Below are 15,004 nucleotides of genomic sequence, written 5' to 3'. Positions count from 1 at the left end.
CATACATGAGGTGATACCTTCTTAGAAGGCAGTAGTAAACGTCCCCTAAGTAGTTACTGTGGATAAGCCTTCCTGGAATGTGGCTATTTTCGGCTGCAATTCAATGATTGAGATAACTTCTATTTGAACTTTAACCAAACGCTAGTAGCTGCAATTGACAACCCTTTGACTAAATAAATCTTTTAAAAGACCAGCTAACAATGCCAGCTTTCCGGTCCAGTGAAGAAGAACATACCTATCAGTGCAGGTGTAGTGCTGGTGGCTGCTGCTGTAGTTGGGGTACTGGTGGTGAGTGTCGATGTTCTACTTGTGGTTGCAGTCGTTGGTCGAGTAGTAGTGTTTCCAACATTGGGTTGCTCAACTGGCTTTTCTGTGACTGGTACTATAACTTCTTCCGTTGGCAAGATTCCTGTTGAGGAACATGATCTGTGTTAGTGCTCAAAGGTACACCTGAGTATGCCCACAAAAGGAACTAAGCTGCCTCCATTGCCAAGTGAAAGAATTCGAATTTGATGCAGAAGGTTGGTCACCTAGGAGGATCATGTATTTGTGTGGCCTTTATCGGGAATATGGGTGAGACTCTTCCTATATTAATGTCATGCCCACCATTTTAATCTACAATGGAAAGGTGCTGAAACATCTTCCTTTTTTGGCTGTTTTTTAAGAGCTGAGGGGCATTCTAGAAACCAATTGGACAATCTAATTCCACCAGTAACAAGAGGTACCTGCTGAATTGGGATTCTGAGGTATGAAGTAATGTCAAACAAATATGTGCATAGTAACGTGGCAAAATGTTTGAATTAGGTGCAGAAATATGCGGAAACAGCAATAAGTGTAGTAACCCCCCATTCTAATGGTCCAGAAACCTTGCATCATGGAATTACTAAACCTAGTTGTAATGTTAATTTGAGATGCAGAATTACCAATGATTAGTCCCTGCATATCTCATAATAAGTTCATAAAACCTGAAAATACAGTCAGCTGCCCACACTTCCCCCTTCCTCATAATCTCTGAATAGTTAACCTTGGAATGAGCCCTCAGACTCTGACCCACATGTTTTAATACATGAATCATGAACATTTGTTCTATATGTACTGTACCACACTGAGTTCTCACTAGTGCAAATTATACACAATATTGATGTGAATAGCCAGGACAACAGGTCTAGTGCAGCTCTTTTCTACCATGTTAAACCCACTACATTAAATTCCAATGGTAAAAAGCCTTTCAAACAAAGTAGAAATGGTTCCCTTTAAGATAATACGATCAGGCAGATTCCATTATCCTACAGTCATACACGCCACACTCTTACACTGTCATGCTCGCACTCATTTACTGAGCCCCCCTCTGATGTTCCACCACGTTATCAAGGTTTTACTATTTACTTGCAACATTATTGTCTCCATAATATTGATTGCCATTGTATTGTAAAGGTAAATATATATATAAAGGTAAGTGAAGATTGCTTATTCTTAACCCCACATCTACTTTCCTAATGATATTATCTTGAACATCTATATAGCTGGTAATGGTGAATAGTTGTGAAGTTCTCAATAGTAAATCTAGTCATACTAATACATTCTTACTTTGACTATACCAGGGCACTGGAATCTTTGCTAGGTTAATTTGTTTACCTTGCAAATCTGATGCAGAATCATAAATATTCTTCCTCTCACCTGTGTCTGTGTTTTTCCTATCTATTCCATCCATAAGGCAGACTGTCTGCATGTCTGTTTAACGATCTATCTATCTATCTATCTATCTATCTATCTATCTATCTATCTATCTATCTATCTATCTATCTATCTATCTATCTATCTATCTATCTATCTGTCTGTCTATTGGTCCCCATGCAGAGCTGCCAGATTATTTTCCCTTCTTTGCTGATCCAGGCTCGTAGAAGTCATAAACCTAGCTGCAGAAGAGGTTCTTACCATTAGTAAGGCTTGTTTGTGGCACAGACGTACTCTTAGTAGTTGCAGTAGAGGCTGCTGTTGTTGGGGCCTTAGTTGTGGCTGGTGTGGTTGCTACAGTGGTTTGATCAACCTTAGGGGGGACCACAAGTGACACATTAGATGCGGCTGTGGTGATGGTTGTTGATGTGCTGGAAATCCATGGACCTGTTGTAGTTGTGAGACTGACAGGCGCCAGAGTTGATCGTGATGTATTGACAGTGGAGGTCTGTAGAGCTGTAGTGACCATTCCATGAGTACTTGATTCAGGAGTTGTAGTGTGAGAAGTAGTGGGTTTGCTACTTGCTCTGGTGGACACTGCACCTGTGATACCTCCGGTAACTGCTCCTGTGGAAGTTGCTGCAGTGCTTGTGGTGGTCTCTTGTGCTGTGGATGGTGCACCAGTGTTTACAATACTACCCACTGCTGTAGTGCTTTCTGCAGTGCTTGTGGCAGTCTCTACTGGTGTTGTGGCAACAGTGGTGCTTTTGGTGGACTCAGCTTCACTGTGAGTTGTTGAAGTGCCTGTGGTGACTGCTGTTTCTGTGGAAGAAACTGAAGTACCTATGTGGGACTGTGCCACTGTGGAAGCTGCTGAAGTTGTTTCTGTGATAAGGTGAGTGGTTGAATATGGTGAAGTACTTGCGGTGCTGTCGCCTGCTACAGAGGGTATTGCAGTGCTTGTGGTGGTCTGTGGAGCTGCGGACGTTGCAGCTGTGCTTACGGTGGTTTCGGCTCCTATGGGAGGTATTGTAGTACTTGTAGATGTCCCTGCTGCAGTAGTTGGTGCTACAGAACTTGTCATTACCTCTTTTGCTGTGGTAGAAGTTGCAGTATTTACTATGACACCCATTGCTGTTGTGATTGACTCAGCGCTTGTTGTGATCTCTGCTGCAGATGTACGTGCTGTAGAAGTTGGGGCCGTCTTTTCTGCAGTCATAGTTGTATCGGTGCTTGTAGAAGCCTCTGCAACTGCCGTTGTAATTGTGGTGCTTGTGGTTGTCTCTGCTCCTGTGGTTGATGACACATTTTTTGCTGTGGTCCTCTTTGATGTAGAAACAGTAGTGGAAATGGTGCTGCTTTCTGCTCCTGTAGCAAACGTCACAGGACTCATGGTGGTATATCGTGCTGTAGAAACTGCTGCAGTACTTGTTGTGGCCTCTGAATTTGTAATGTGAGCTGCAATGCTAGAACTATTCTCCGCTGCTGCAGTTGGCACTTTAGTGCTTGTAGACAACCCTGCTCTTGGGGTAGATGATGCAGTGCTTGCTGCTGTTTCTTGAGTGGTGGTTGTTGCTGCAGTGCTTGTGTGTGACCCTCCATGTAAGGTAAATGGTGCAGTGCTTATGGTTGTTTCGTGAGCTGTGGTTGCTGCTGCAGTGCTTGTGGGTGACCCTGGTTCTGGGGTAGACGGTGCAGTGCTCTTGATTGTCTCTTGAGTGGTAGTTGTTGCTGTAGCGCTTGTGGGCAACCCTGCTAGTGAAGTGGTTAGTGCAGTTCTTGAAGTTGTCTCTTCAGCAGCGGTTGTTGCTCCATTGCTTGTGGGGAACCCTGCTATTGAGGTAGATGAAGCAGTGCTTTTGGTTGTCTCGTGAGTGGTGGTTCTTACTTCAATGCTTGTGGGCAATTCTACTGTAATGGTAGATAGTGTGGCTGTCCTTTCTGAAGTGGTTTTTGCTGAAGTGCTTGTTGTTTCTCCTACTCTTGAGGTAGATGGTGCAATGATAGTTGTTGTCTCTTGAGCTGTGGTTATTGCAGCAGTGCTTGTGGATGCCCCTGCTCGTGGTGTGGATGGTGCGGTGCTTGTGGTTATCTCTTGAGAGGTGGGTATTTCTGTGGGGCTTGTGGGTGCCTCTGTTTGTGAGGTAGGTGGCACAATGCTTGTGATTGTTTCTTGAACAGTGGTTGCTGCAGAAGTGCTTGTCAACAACCCTGCTCTTGGGGTAGATGGAGCAGTGCTTGTCTCTTGAGCAGTGGTTGTTGCAGTAGTGCTTGTAGGTGACCCCGCTTGCGGAGTAGACAGTGTAGTGCTTGTCTCGTGAGTGGTGGTTGATGCTGCAGTGCTTGTGGGCGAGCCTCCTCGTGAGGTAAGTTGTGCAGTGCTTGTAGTTGTCGGACGAGCTGTTGTGCTTGTGGTGGTTTCTGTAATTGTGGCAGAGAAATATATACATTGTAAAGGAAGGTTGTTAAAAGCTTGCATTAGTGTTTAACAAAAGTGTGTGAATTATGCATTCCTCTTGTGAGCTTGTCCACTTCTCCTGGAATAACAGTTACAAAGCTATAGATTTGTACAATGTATAAAATGCCTTCAAACATTTAGGGAAATTTGGAACCAGCCTCCTCACTCAGTTTAAAAAAAAAAAAAAAACTCCTAAGAATTAGGAAGGGAGAAGTGACTGTGTGGTGTTGCTAGGAAAGGGGAATGGGAAATCAGCAGCATTTCAAACATTCCTAGAGCTGTTCAACTTTTCCTTCCTATAATCTGCAATGCTGTTTCTATGAACCCCATGAGCCACATTTTTCAGGAACATGAAAAAAGACAACAGAAAGTACTCTGACCAGCAAACATCTTATAAGTAGACCTGAACCATCAGCCTTCCACTGGCTTACAACGTATCAACCCCCGCTGCAATATAATCTCTTGTCAATTCAAGAGCAGGGTTTGACTCTCCAATACATACCAGCTAAATATTCTTGCAAGGATGGTACATTTTTTGAGGGATTAGGAGGACGTAAAACCTTTCACCCTCTTATACATATAAGCATCTCCACTGGCCATATCTGAAATCCAGTTATAACACTTAGCTATTGGAGATCCACTGAAGACCCTTATGTGGCTTAGGGCCAATAATGGCTGGCATAGACAATCTGCTTCAACACTGCAATGTTTGTCTTTCTGTTTCAACCAGTTTAATTTGGAACTTTCTACCTTCAGTGGGCGGAAGATTCTAAGAGCATTATAGCCATTCTACCTCAGGGTACAACAGCGGATGCCCTACGGCTCCAGCCTATAACTTGGGAAGAAGGCTTTTGACAATTGGGCCATATCAGTATAGAACCTAAAAAGTTCTAAATTCCCTTAAAGACAATGGAGTGGCTCAGGGCTAATGATGGCTGGTATAGGCCTTCTGGTCCAACATTCCAATACTGGCCTTTCTGTTTCTTCATTTTTATTTAAAACAATTCAGTGTGTGGAATGTTCTAATACCATGAAAGCCCTTTTGTATCAGTCTATACCAGTTTTTAAAAGCTGCACCTTAGTTATAGGCCCTCACTTGCAGATTGGGCCTACAACTCGGATCCACTTACAACACTGGGTCAACAGGTAACATGAGTAGAGGAAGACGTTGAATGACGAATCTAACTTAAAAGGTCACCATTGGGCACTCATAGATTTAGAAGAACATTGAGAATGACGATTTTATGGGTGGCACATTGCAGACTGATGTAAGAAGATAACCAGCGTGAGGGCATTTCAGAAAATACAGGTGGAGGTAATATTGTATTGTTGGCTTATCATGGTCCTAAATGTTCTCAGTGTCTTATCTTTGGGTGTCAGAGGGGTGCTTGTGGACGGAGCCATAGTTGTCCTGATCAGTTGTGTCATGGTGGTGTTTGGGCCAGGCAGTTTTTCGGCTGGCTTCTCAGTAATAGGATGAATAATCTCTTCTGTAATTGATCCTATGTTTAAAGAACGTGTGCATGAATATTTATGTTGGCACAATGAACAGAAAGAACAGAGTGATTCCCAACTTAGGGGGTCATTCGGACTTTGGCGGGCGGCGGAGGCCGCCTGCCAAAGTTCCGCCATCAGAATACCGCTGCGCGGTCAGAAGACCGCCGCGGTTATTCTGAGTTTCCCACTGGGCTGGCGGGCGACCGCCAGAAGGCCGCCCGCCAGCCCAGCGGGAAACCCCCTTCCACGAGGATGCCGGCTCCGAATGGAGCCGGCGGAGTGGAAAGGGTGCGACGGGTGCAGTTGCACCCGTCGCGATTTTCAGTGTCTGCATGGCAGACACTGAAAATCTTGGTGGGGCCCTGTTACGGGGGCATGGGCACTACAGGGGCCCCCAGGGGCCCCACGACACCCCTTACCGCCATCCTGTTCCTGGCGGCCAAAACCGCCAGGAACAGGATGGCGGTAAGGGGGTCGGAATCCCCATGGCGGCGCAGCAAGCTGTGCCGCCGTGGAGGATTCCCCAGGGCAGCGGCCTGTACCGCCGCGGTCAGAATGCCCAGGGATGCACCGCCAGCCTGTTGGCGGTGCATCCGCGGTCCCCGGCCCTGGCGGATTTTACCGCCAGGGTCGGAATGACCCCCTTAGTTATCTGCCAGGTAATGACATCAATCTGATGGTGTGTTATTTCATGATTGACAACTCTTGTTCAGATGTACAGCCAGTCTTACCTTTGCTCGTCAGTGTTGTTCTTGTAGTTGTCGAGGTCAGTGTTGTTTGTTGTGTTGTTGTGGTGTTCATCCCAGGCAGTTGCTCTGCTGGTTTCTCAGTTATAGGAAAAATAATCTCTTCTGTTATTGGCCCTGTGTGAAACATGTTACACTTAGTGCTGACACTGACTAAATGAGTGAATAGGACACTGGCATTTCATTTACTCATGAGTTCCAGATTTAAAAATGGAGGTCACTCATGTAGTGTTGAGCTGACAAACCCTCACTAAGGACTTATCCATGTCTAAGTGATATTTCCCCTGTAGATGAGCAATACATTGGTCACCCAAGCATAAAGGCCACATAAACCCAGACAATCGAGGATTACCCAGTTGGGGCAAATAAACCATAAATAATCTTTCTACTTAAGTCTCTGTTTTCAAATTCAATTTACCTTTGTTACTAGACTGTTATACAGTATAATTTAACATGAAGTAACATGTATTAACAATGCTGAATAAGAAAATGCAACAATGAGAGCATGTTTGTTCAGCAGGTGATGTTCAGTCCAGTCCTCCACCTTTTAAAGATTAATTCCAGAAGCAAAGAGGTAGAGTTGTAAAGGTGTGTACAGAAGAAAACAGCGACAATGAAAGGCCAGGTTAAAAAAAGAGAGAATGTACCACAGTATCAAACACTGTACCTGCAGTTGTGGACTTTGTGTCTGCTGTGCGTGCTGCGCTGTTTGTGGTTGTCTCTGTTGCTGTGGAGAGTGCTGGAATGCCTGTGGTGAACCATGCTGCTGTGACAGGTGATGCTAAGCGTGCAGTAGTCTTGGCTCCTATTTTAGCTGTGGCAGTGATTTTAGGGACTTTTTGTTCTGTGGTAGGGGTGGCTTTGCTTTTGATTGTTGAGGATGCTTTGGTTGATCCCAAAGTGATTGATGTAATTTCTGTTACTGTGCTTCTTGTGGTCTCTGATGCTGTGGTCGGTGGTGAAGTGCTTGTAGTAGTGTCTGCTTCTGTGCTAGGTCTTGCTTTGTCTCTTGTGGTTTCCACTCCAATAACAGAAGCATCAGTTCTTGTGGCTATCTCTGCTCCACTTGAAATGTTTTCTGTTCCTGTAGTAGGAAGCGCTGCAGAGCTCATGGTGGGCTCCATGCGACTTGTGGTGGAATGTACTTCATTAGTAAGTGCGGCAGTGCTTCTTGTGGCCGCTACTGCTGGGACAGTGCTTGCAGTGGTCTTGGCTGATGTGATAGGAGCTTTACTGGCTCTAGTGGTTTCCCCACTGTTTATAGGAGCAACAGTGTGTGTGGTGGTCTTGGCCAGTGTGGCAAGTGCTGCACTGTGTCTAGCGGTTTTCACATCAATATTAGGAGTGGATGTGGCTGTGCCGGTCTCTGCTCCACTTGTGACAGTTTCTGCTCCTGTAGTAAGTGCAGCAATGCCTTTTGCGGCATATGTTCCTGTAAAAGGTGCTGCAGTGCTTCTTGTGACCTCTAGTGCAGTGGGAGGTAGTGAGGTGTTTGTAGTGGTCTTGGCTGATGTTTTACGTGCTGCATTGCCGCTGGTGGTTTTTCTTCCATTTATAGGAGCAGCAGTGCTTTTGGTGGCCTTTGGTGCTGCTGTAGGTGCTGACATGCGTGTAGTGTTCTTGGTAGCTGTGGCAGGTGCTGCACTGCCTCTGGTGGGTGCTCTTCTAGTAATAGGAGTGGCAGGGCTTGTTGTGGTCTCTGCTCCACTTGTGATGGTTTCTACTTGTATTGTAGGTGCTGCAGTGCTTTTGGTGGCATCTGCTCCAGTAATAGGTGGGGCAGTGCTTCTTGTGGCCTCTAGTGTTGCCCTAGGTTGTGAAGTGCTTGTATTGGTGGTAGATTTGATAGGTGCTGTGCTGTCTCTGGTGGTTTCTGCACTAATATTAGTACCAGCAGTGCTCTTGGTGGTCTGTGCTGTGATTATTGTGTTTCCGGCTCCTATAGTAAGTTCTGCAGTGACTTTGGTGTTCACTACTTCTGTAATGCGCACTGCAGTGCTTCTTGTGGTCTCTAGTGCTTTGATAGGTGCTGAAGTGCTTGTAAGGGTCCCAGCTTCAGTGATGAGTGCTGCACTGTCTTTCATGGTTTTGGCACCAGTAATAGGAGCAGTGGTGCTCCTGGTGATATTTGCTGTTGCTCTAGCAGTTCTTGTTCCTATAGTAAGTCCTGCAGTTCTTTTGGTAGCCACTATTCCTGTATTAAGTGCAGCTATGCTTCTTGTGATCTCTGGTGCTGTGGTGCGTGCTGAAGTGCTTGTACTGGTCTCGCCTGCTGTGGTACGTGCACTGGCTCTAGACATTTCTGCCCCAGTAATAAGAGTGGCAATGCTAGTGGTCGTCTCTGCTTCAGTTGTGGCAGTTTCTGCCCCTGTAGTTGGTGCTCCAGAGCCTTTTGTGGTAGATGCTGATGTTCTAGCAGTGGTCCTGGCTGTTGTCCTAGTAGCGGTCATGGAGGTTGGGGTAGGTGCTGACTTGACTCTGGTGATTTCTATATCAGCGATAGTAGTGGCAGTGCTTGTGGTTGTCTCTGGTCTACTTTTCGGGATTGATGTTCCTCCAGTAGGTGGTGAAGTGTTTTTGGTGGTCTCTGTTCCTGTAATGCGTGCTGCACTGATTCTTGTGGCATCCAGTGCTGTGATAGATGGTGGAGTGCTTGTAGTGGCCAAGGATGGTGTGACAGTTGTTGCGCTGGTGGTGCCTGCACCAGTTATCAGAGTACCATTGCTTTCAGTGGCCTCTATTGCTGTGGTAGGTGCTAAAGTGCTTGCAGTGGTCTTGGCAGCTGTGGAAAGTACTGCACTGCCTCTGGTACCTTCTGCGCTGCCTCTGGTGCCTTCTGCACCAGAAATAGGAGTGGCAGTTATTTTTTTAGTCTCAGCTGCACTTGTGAAGGTGTCTGATCCTGCAGTACGTGCAGAGGTGTTTCTGGTTCCAGTAATAGGAGCTGCAGTGCTTCTTGTGGGCTCTAGTGCTGTGGTGGGTAGGGAAGTGCATGTTGTGGTCTTGGACGATGTGATAGGTGCTGCACTACTTTTGGTGGCTTCTGTGCCAGTCATCGGAGCAGCAATGCTTTCGGTGGGTTCTAGTGCTACGATAGGTGTCAAAGTGCTTGCAGTGGCGTTGGCTGCTGTGGTAGGTATTGAGCTGTCTCTCGTGGTTTCTACACCAGTTACAGGAGTGGCAGTTCTCTTGGTGGTCTCTGCTGTGTTTGTTTTGGTATCTGCTCCTGTGATAAGTGCTGTAGTGCTTTTGGTGGCCACTATTCCTGTAATAGGTTTTCCAGTGCTTTTTGTGGCCTCTACTGTTGTGGTAGGTGCTGAAGTGCCTGTAGTGGGCTCAGCTGTAGTGATAGGTGCTACACTGCCTTTGTTAGTTTCCTCCCCAGTTATAGGAAAGGCATTGCTCTTGGTGGTCTCTGCTGTGCTTCTTGTTATTCCTGCTCCGGCAATCGGTGCTGCAGTGTTTGTGGTGGCCAATATTCCTGAAATAAGTGCTACAATGGGCCTTGTGGCCTCTTGTGCTGTGGTAGGTGCTGAATTGCTTGTTGAGGTCTCAGCTGCAGTGGTACGTGTTGTAGTAGTTCTGATTATTCTTTCTGTGGTGAGCGGTGCTGCTGTGGTTGTGGTGTTTTCTGCTCCCATGCTGGAGCTTGCAAAGCCTTTGATGATCCTGTCTGTTGTGGTACTTGCTGTAGTTGTTATAGTTGCCCTTGCTGTTGTGATGGGTGCTGAAATGCTTCTTGTGGTCTCTGGTGCTGTAAAGCTTGTAGTTGTTTCGCCGCCTCTGTTAGGTTGTGCGTCACCTCTGATGGTTTCTGCTCCAGTAATTAGATTGGCAGTGCTCATGGTGGGCTTTTCTCCACTTGTGGGAGTCCCTCCTTCTGTCGTAGGTGAAACAGTATTTGTTGTTGTTTCTGCTCCTGTGGTAGGTGCTGTTGTGCTTCTGGTAGCCCCCACTCCTGAAGTGGTTCTTGTGGTTTCTGGTGTTGTAGTAGATGCTGAAGTGCTTGAGGTGATCTCTGTTCCTGTGGTAGATGCTGCTGTATTTCTGGTCACTCCAACTGTAATGGGGGATGCTGCAGTGCCTTCAACAAGTTCTGCTCCCTTTGTAGGTACATTAGTACTTTTTGTATTCTCTGCTCCTGTAGCAAACATTTCTTTTACTATGGTGGTCACTCCTGCTCTAGTTGAAGCAGCAGTTGCTGTCGTTGTTGCTCCTGTAATAAGTGGTGTGGTTAATTTAGTGACATCCTCTTCTGTGGTAGACAATGCAAAGCTTTTGAAGAATGATCCTGTGGTAGGTGTTGCAGTTCCAACTGTGGTCTCAGCTCCTGTGTTAGATGCCACAGCAGTCCCTGTGTTTTCTCCTTCTGTTGGGCTTGTGGCACTTCCTGCTCCAGTGCTAAGACTTGGGGTCCTTATGGCGATCTTGCCTAATGATGTTGTTGCAGAAGTTGTTGGGTTGGTACCTGTTGTTGTGATAGCTGCTGCAGTATTTGTGGTGCTCACTGCTCTTGTGGTAGGGTTTGTAGGGATTATGGTGCCCTCACTGGCTGTCATAGGTCCAGTAGAGGTGGTTTTGGTAGACTCTAGTCTTCTTGTCGGTGTTTCACTGCTTTTGGTGGCCTCTTGGGCTGTCATAGGAGCACCAGGACTTGCAGTGGTGTGTGGAGATGTTGTAGCAATGGCTGAAATAATGGTAGTACTTAGAGTTGTGGTAAGAGCTGAAGTGGTTTGAGTGGTTTGCAGACTTGCTGTGGGAGGTACAGAGGTACGGGCGGTCTCTTGACCTTTGGTAGGAGCTTTGGTGGGGGTCTGTGGAGTTGTGGTAGGAGGTGCAGTGCTTGAAGTGGTCTGTGGGGTTGTGGTGAGAATTGCAGTGCTTGTTGAGGTCTGTGGAGCCATGGTGGGTGCTGCAGTGCTTGTAAGGGGACCTACAATTGTGGTAGAGAAGAACACATTTCAATTACAGGCTAGTATCACAGACAAGCTTGAATGCTTGGGCAGGAAATGGGGATGTAGGGTGATACAAGTGTACGTTTACTGCTTGCTCATAAGCAAGAGGCAGGATTGATGACGTGTACATGCACATTTATACATTTGCTGTTCTGTTTCAATACACAATAGTGAGTGAGGCTCCAGACACACACAGCCCAGGGCCTCTCAGGGGTTTACACAACAGATACACAACAAAGAAAGACAAATGGAGGTTGTTGTGTCCAACTGCCCTAATCTTTGAGGAAAATGTTCTGGGCAAACAGGATCTACCATGGTTCACCAGTCATCTCCGCACTAAGGTGTCTATTATGAGTTTGTTTGTTTATGGCCTGAATTTCATTCCCCGAAGCATGTCTGGCTAAGAAACTCAAATTGCAAAGCATTTCCATCCTACTTGTAACCCCAGTGGGTCAATAGCTCCAGTTATCAGCCCCTTCGGGATTAGCGTGGCACTTGTAAATGCCAAATAATGTCTCTGTTTTCCTTCAATTTGCTTTACACAGCTTGTAGGAGGTCATAAGTTTGTTTCGCCACTCGGTTTAAAGAGGTATTTTAAGAGTTGTATGTCAGAATATTGACCAAGGAAATATAGAACTGGACACCTATAGTCACCTACTGACAGGGGAAATATAGATTTACAGTTTCAACTGCCCATCTACTTACCTTAATAATACAGTGCAAGTCCACATTCCGGAGGCAATATATGAGCAGGTGGTTAACTCTCAATATTTTGATACCACACCGATTTCAACTACTGGTTAGTTCAATTTAGTGATCAAATACAATTCATAAACATTTTAAAAGAGTTGTCAATAAAGATATACAAGTAAGATAAAAACATTTTTTCATGATCACTCCATGACCTCACTAGCTTAACAGTAAAGGGTATAGTTAGCATTAGGTGCCAGTGCAGAACATCACTGAACTTCAAGGGCCTACAAGTTAGAAGTTAATTAGATCCCAATGTCAAGTTTCAATGAGTTAGGCACCTGAAGTGCAGTAATTTGTTATTTCAAGTAGAAAAGGTCACATTAAGTATGTTCAAAGTATACATTATCCATGTGCGGTTCTCAGAAAGAACTAGAAAACTGCTTCTTTGCTAGTTCAAATTCCATAGGAAGTAAGGATTAGACCAAATTTACTAAAGTTTGAATCTGCACTTGTGCAATGCAGCACAATTTTGAGTAGTTACTGGGGGGCTTTATAATCCACAGTAGATCGCTGTACCTGTTTATGTTGCTTTGCGATATAATAGGAGCACGTACAAAACCTTAGAACCCTTAAGAATTTGTATTATGTGGTGCCATAACCCCATGGGCAGAAACCATCACATGTAACACATCCTCGGACTGGCCCAAACCATAAGGAAAAACGTTAGTTTTCTTAAAGGCAGCTAACAACTGCGACTGGCCCTGAGGGTCTACCCTGGCAGATTGTTAAATCATACCCTGGTAATGTGATCTCCTAGGTTTTTTCTTACAGAGATTATGTTCTGGTAGGATTCATTTTTCTGGGTGTAAATTATTTCTTAGAGAATATGGTGAGGGTGACATTACTGAAAAATTTACGTAACCTGTCTATTCATATGCTTTGCTAAAAGTTTGGTTAGCATCTATCCGTTGCTTCACGCAACCAGAGGAGGCGTTGAGGTTGTTTGTCCACCTTTCAGGTGCAGGAACATTTTAACTTAAATGGCCTCTAAAAAAGCAGAGGAAAATGAATGTCTGGAAAGTACAAGCTCCTGTGGGGTGGTTGAGCTCATATGGGGATCGGCTGATGATGCCATCACACGCCCACCGAGATCAATGATTCTTAGTCTGAGTGCTGGCAGATCATGGGTCAGTCAGTACAATCACCAGACCCCATCATTCCAAATATCCCCCAAAGTGCGCCCTTTTGTGCATTGTCCACTCCCATGATTAGTGGTGTCTACCAGAATTGAGAGCTCATGTCCCACTATAGCCCTAGTCTTACCTTTGCTTGTCAGAGTTGTTACAGTGGTTGTAGAGGTTAGTGTGGTTTGTTGTGTTGTCGTGGTGTTCACCCCTGGAAGTTGCTCTGCTGGCTTCTCAGTTATAGGTAAAATAATCTCTTCTGTTATTGGCCCTGTGACAAATTTCACTTAGTGCTGACACTCACTAAATGAGTAAACTGGACAACTACATTTCATTTGCTCATGAGTTCCAGATTTAACAGTGGTGGTGACTAGGGTAGCACTGAGGTAGGAAGCCCTCACTGAGGCCTCATTGGACAGCTCAGTGACACACATCCCATTGTTGAGAATCCATAGGTCACCGACGCATAAGGGCCACTTGACGCTAGGCTTAAAATAATTGCGTGAATGCCCGGCTGAGGCAAATAAAGCAAAATAACCATTATATTAATTTGTATGTTTTAATATTTAGGCCCTCATTCTGACCCTGGCGGTTTGAAACCGCCAGGGCAGAGGGCAGCGGAAGCACCGCCAACAGGCTGGCGGTGCATCCGGGGCAATTCTGACAGCGGCGGTAAAGCCGCGGTCAGAAAAGGGGAACCAGCGGTTTCCCGCCGGTTTTCCCCTGGCCCAGGGAATCCTCCATGGCGGCGCTGCATGCAGCGCCGCCATGGGGATTCCGACCCCCTTCCCGCCAGCCTGTTCCTGGCGGTTTACACCGCCAGGAAGAGGCTGGCGGGAACGGGTGTCGTGGGGCCCCCTAACAGGGCCACATAAAGATTTTCAGTGTCTGCTTTGCAGACACTGAAAATCGCGACGGGTGCCACTGCACCCGTCGCACCCCAGCAACTCCGCCGGCTCCATTGGGAGCCGGCTTCATCGTTGCTGGGTCTTTCCCGCTGGGCCGGCGGGCGGCCTTTTGGCGGTCGCCCGCCGGCCCAGCGGGAAAGTCAGAATGACCCTCGCGGTCTTGTGACCGCAGAGCGGTCTTCCGACGGGGAACTTTGGTGGCGGAATGACCCCCTTAGTGTCTGGGTTTGTTGTTAGACTGCTATACTGTATAGTTTTACATGAAGTGATACACTTATTAAGAAACTGCAACAAAGAGAGCATGTTTGCTCAGCGGCTGATGTTCCATCCTGGCTTCTGTCTCTTAAAGGCACATTCCAAAGAAGGAAAACAGAAGCAAAGAGCAGAGTTCTGACAGAGAACACAGAAGAGAACAGAGACAGTGAAATGCCAGGTTCAAAGAAGAGAATTTTACCTGCAGTTGCACTTGTGGACTTTGTGTCTTTCGTGCGTGCTGTGCTGCTTGTGGTTGTCTCTGTTGCTGTGAATGGTGCTGGAATGCCTGTGGTGAACTGTGTTGCTGTGACAAGTGATGCTGAGCTTGCAGCGGTCTCTGCTCCTATGGTAAGTGAAGCAGTGCTTTTTGTGACCTCTTGTTCTGTAGTAGGAGCAGACGTGATTTTGATGGTTTCTGAGGCTTTGCTTGATCCCAAAGCGCTTGTTGTAGTGTGTGCCTCTGTGGTAGTCACTAGAATACTTCTTGTAGTCCCCGGTGCTGTGGTATGTGTTGAAGTGCTTCTAGTAGTCTTAAAATCTGTGACAGGTGCCCCAGTAATAGCAGTGGCAATGTGTGTGGTGGTCTCTACTCCACTTCTGCTGGTTTCAGCTGCTGTAGTACGTGCTTCAGTGC

General features: G+C 46.2%; 1 protein-coding gene across 4 annotated transcripts in view; it reads right to left on the bottom strand.

The window, feature by feature from the left end:
• The window catches only part of LOC138268224 (pneumococcal serine-rich repeat protein-like), a 179,716-nt gene that overhangs the window by 59,071 nt on the left and 105,641 nt on the right, over nucleotides 1-15,004 (bottom strand). For 2 of the 4 annotated variants that reach the window (XM_069217676.1, XM_069217679.1), the window contains 3 exons: nucleotides 6,361-6,492; nucleotides 1,936-4,095; nucleotides 236-409 (listed from right to left, as the gene is read on the bottom strand). In XM_069217676.1, coding sequence (XP_069073777.1) covers nucleotides 236-409; nucleotides 1,936-4,095; nucleotides 6,361-6,492 — 2,466 coding nt within the window. The remainder of the gene's footprint in view (nucleotides 1-235; nucleotides 410-1,935; nucleotides 4,096-6,360; nucleotides 6,493-15,004) is intronic. The other 2 variants (XM_069217677.1, XM_069217678.1) reach the window with 2 other exon arrangements.

Source organism: Pleurodeles waltl, chromosome 12, assembly GCF_031143425.1.
Source record: "Pleurodeles waltl isolate 20211129_DDA chromosome 12, aPleWal1.hap1.20221129, whole genome shotgun sequence".
NCBI classification, from domain to species: Eukaryota; Metazoa; Chordata; class Amphibia; order Caudata; family Salamandridae; genus Pleurodeles; species Pleurodeles waltl.
Note: the sequence above shows the minus strand (reverse complement) of the source record. Positions and strands in the feature narration are given on the sequence as shown.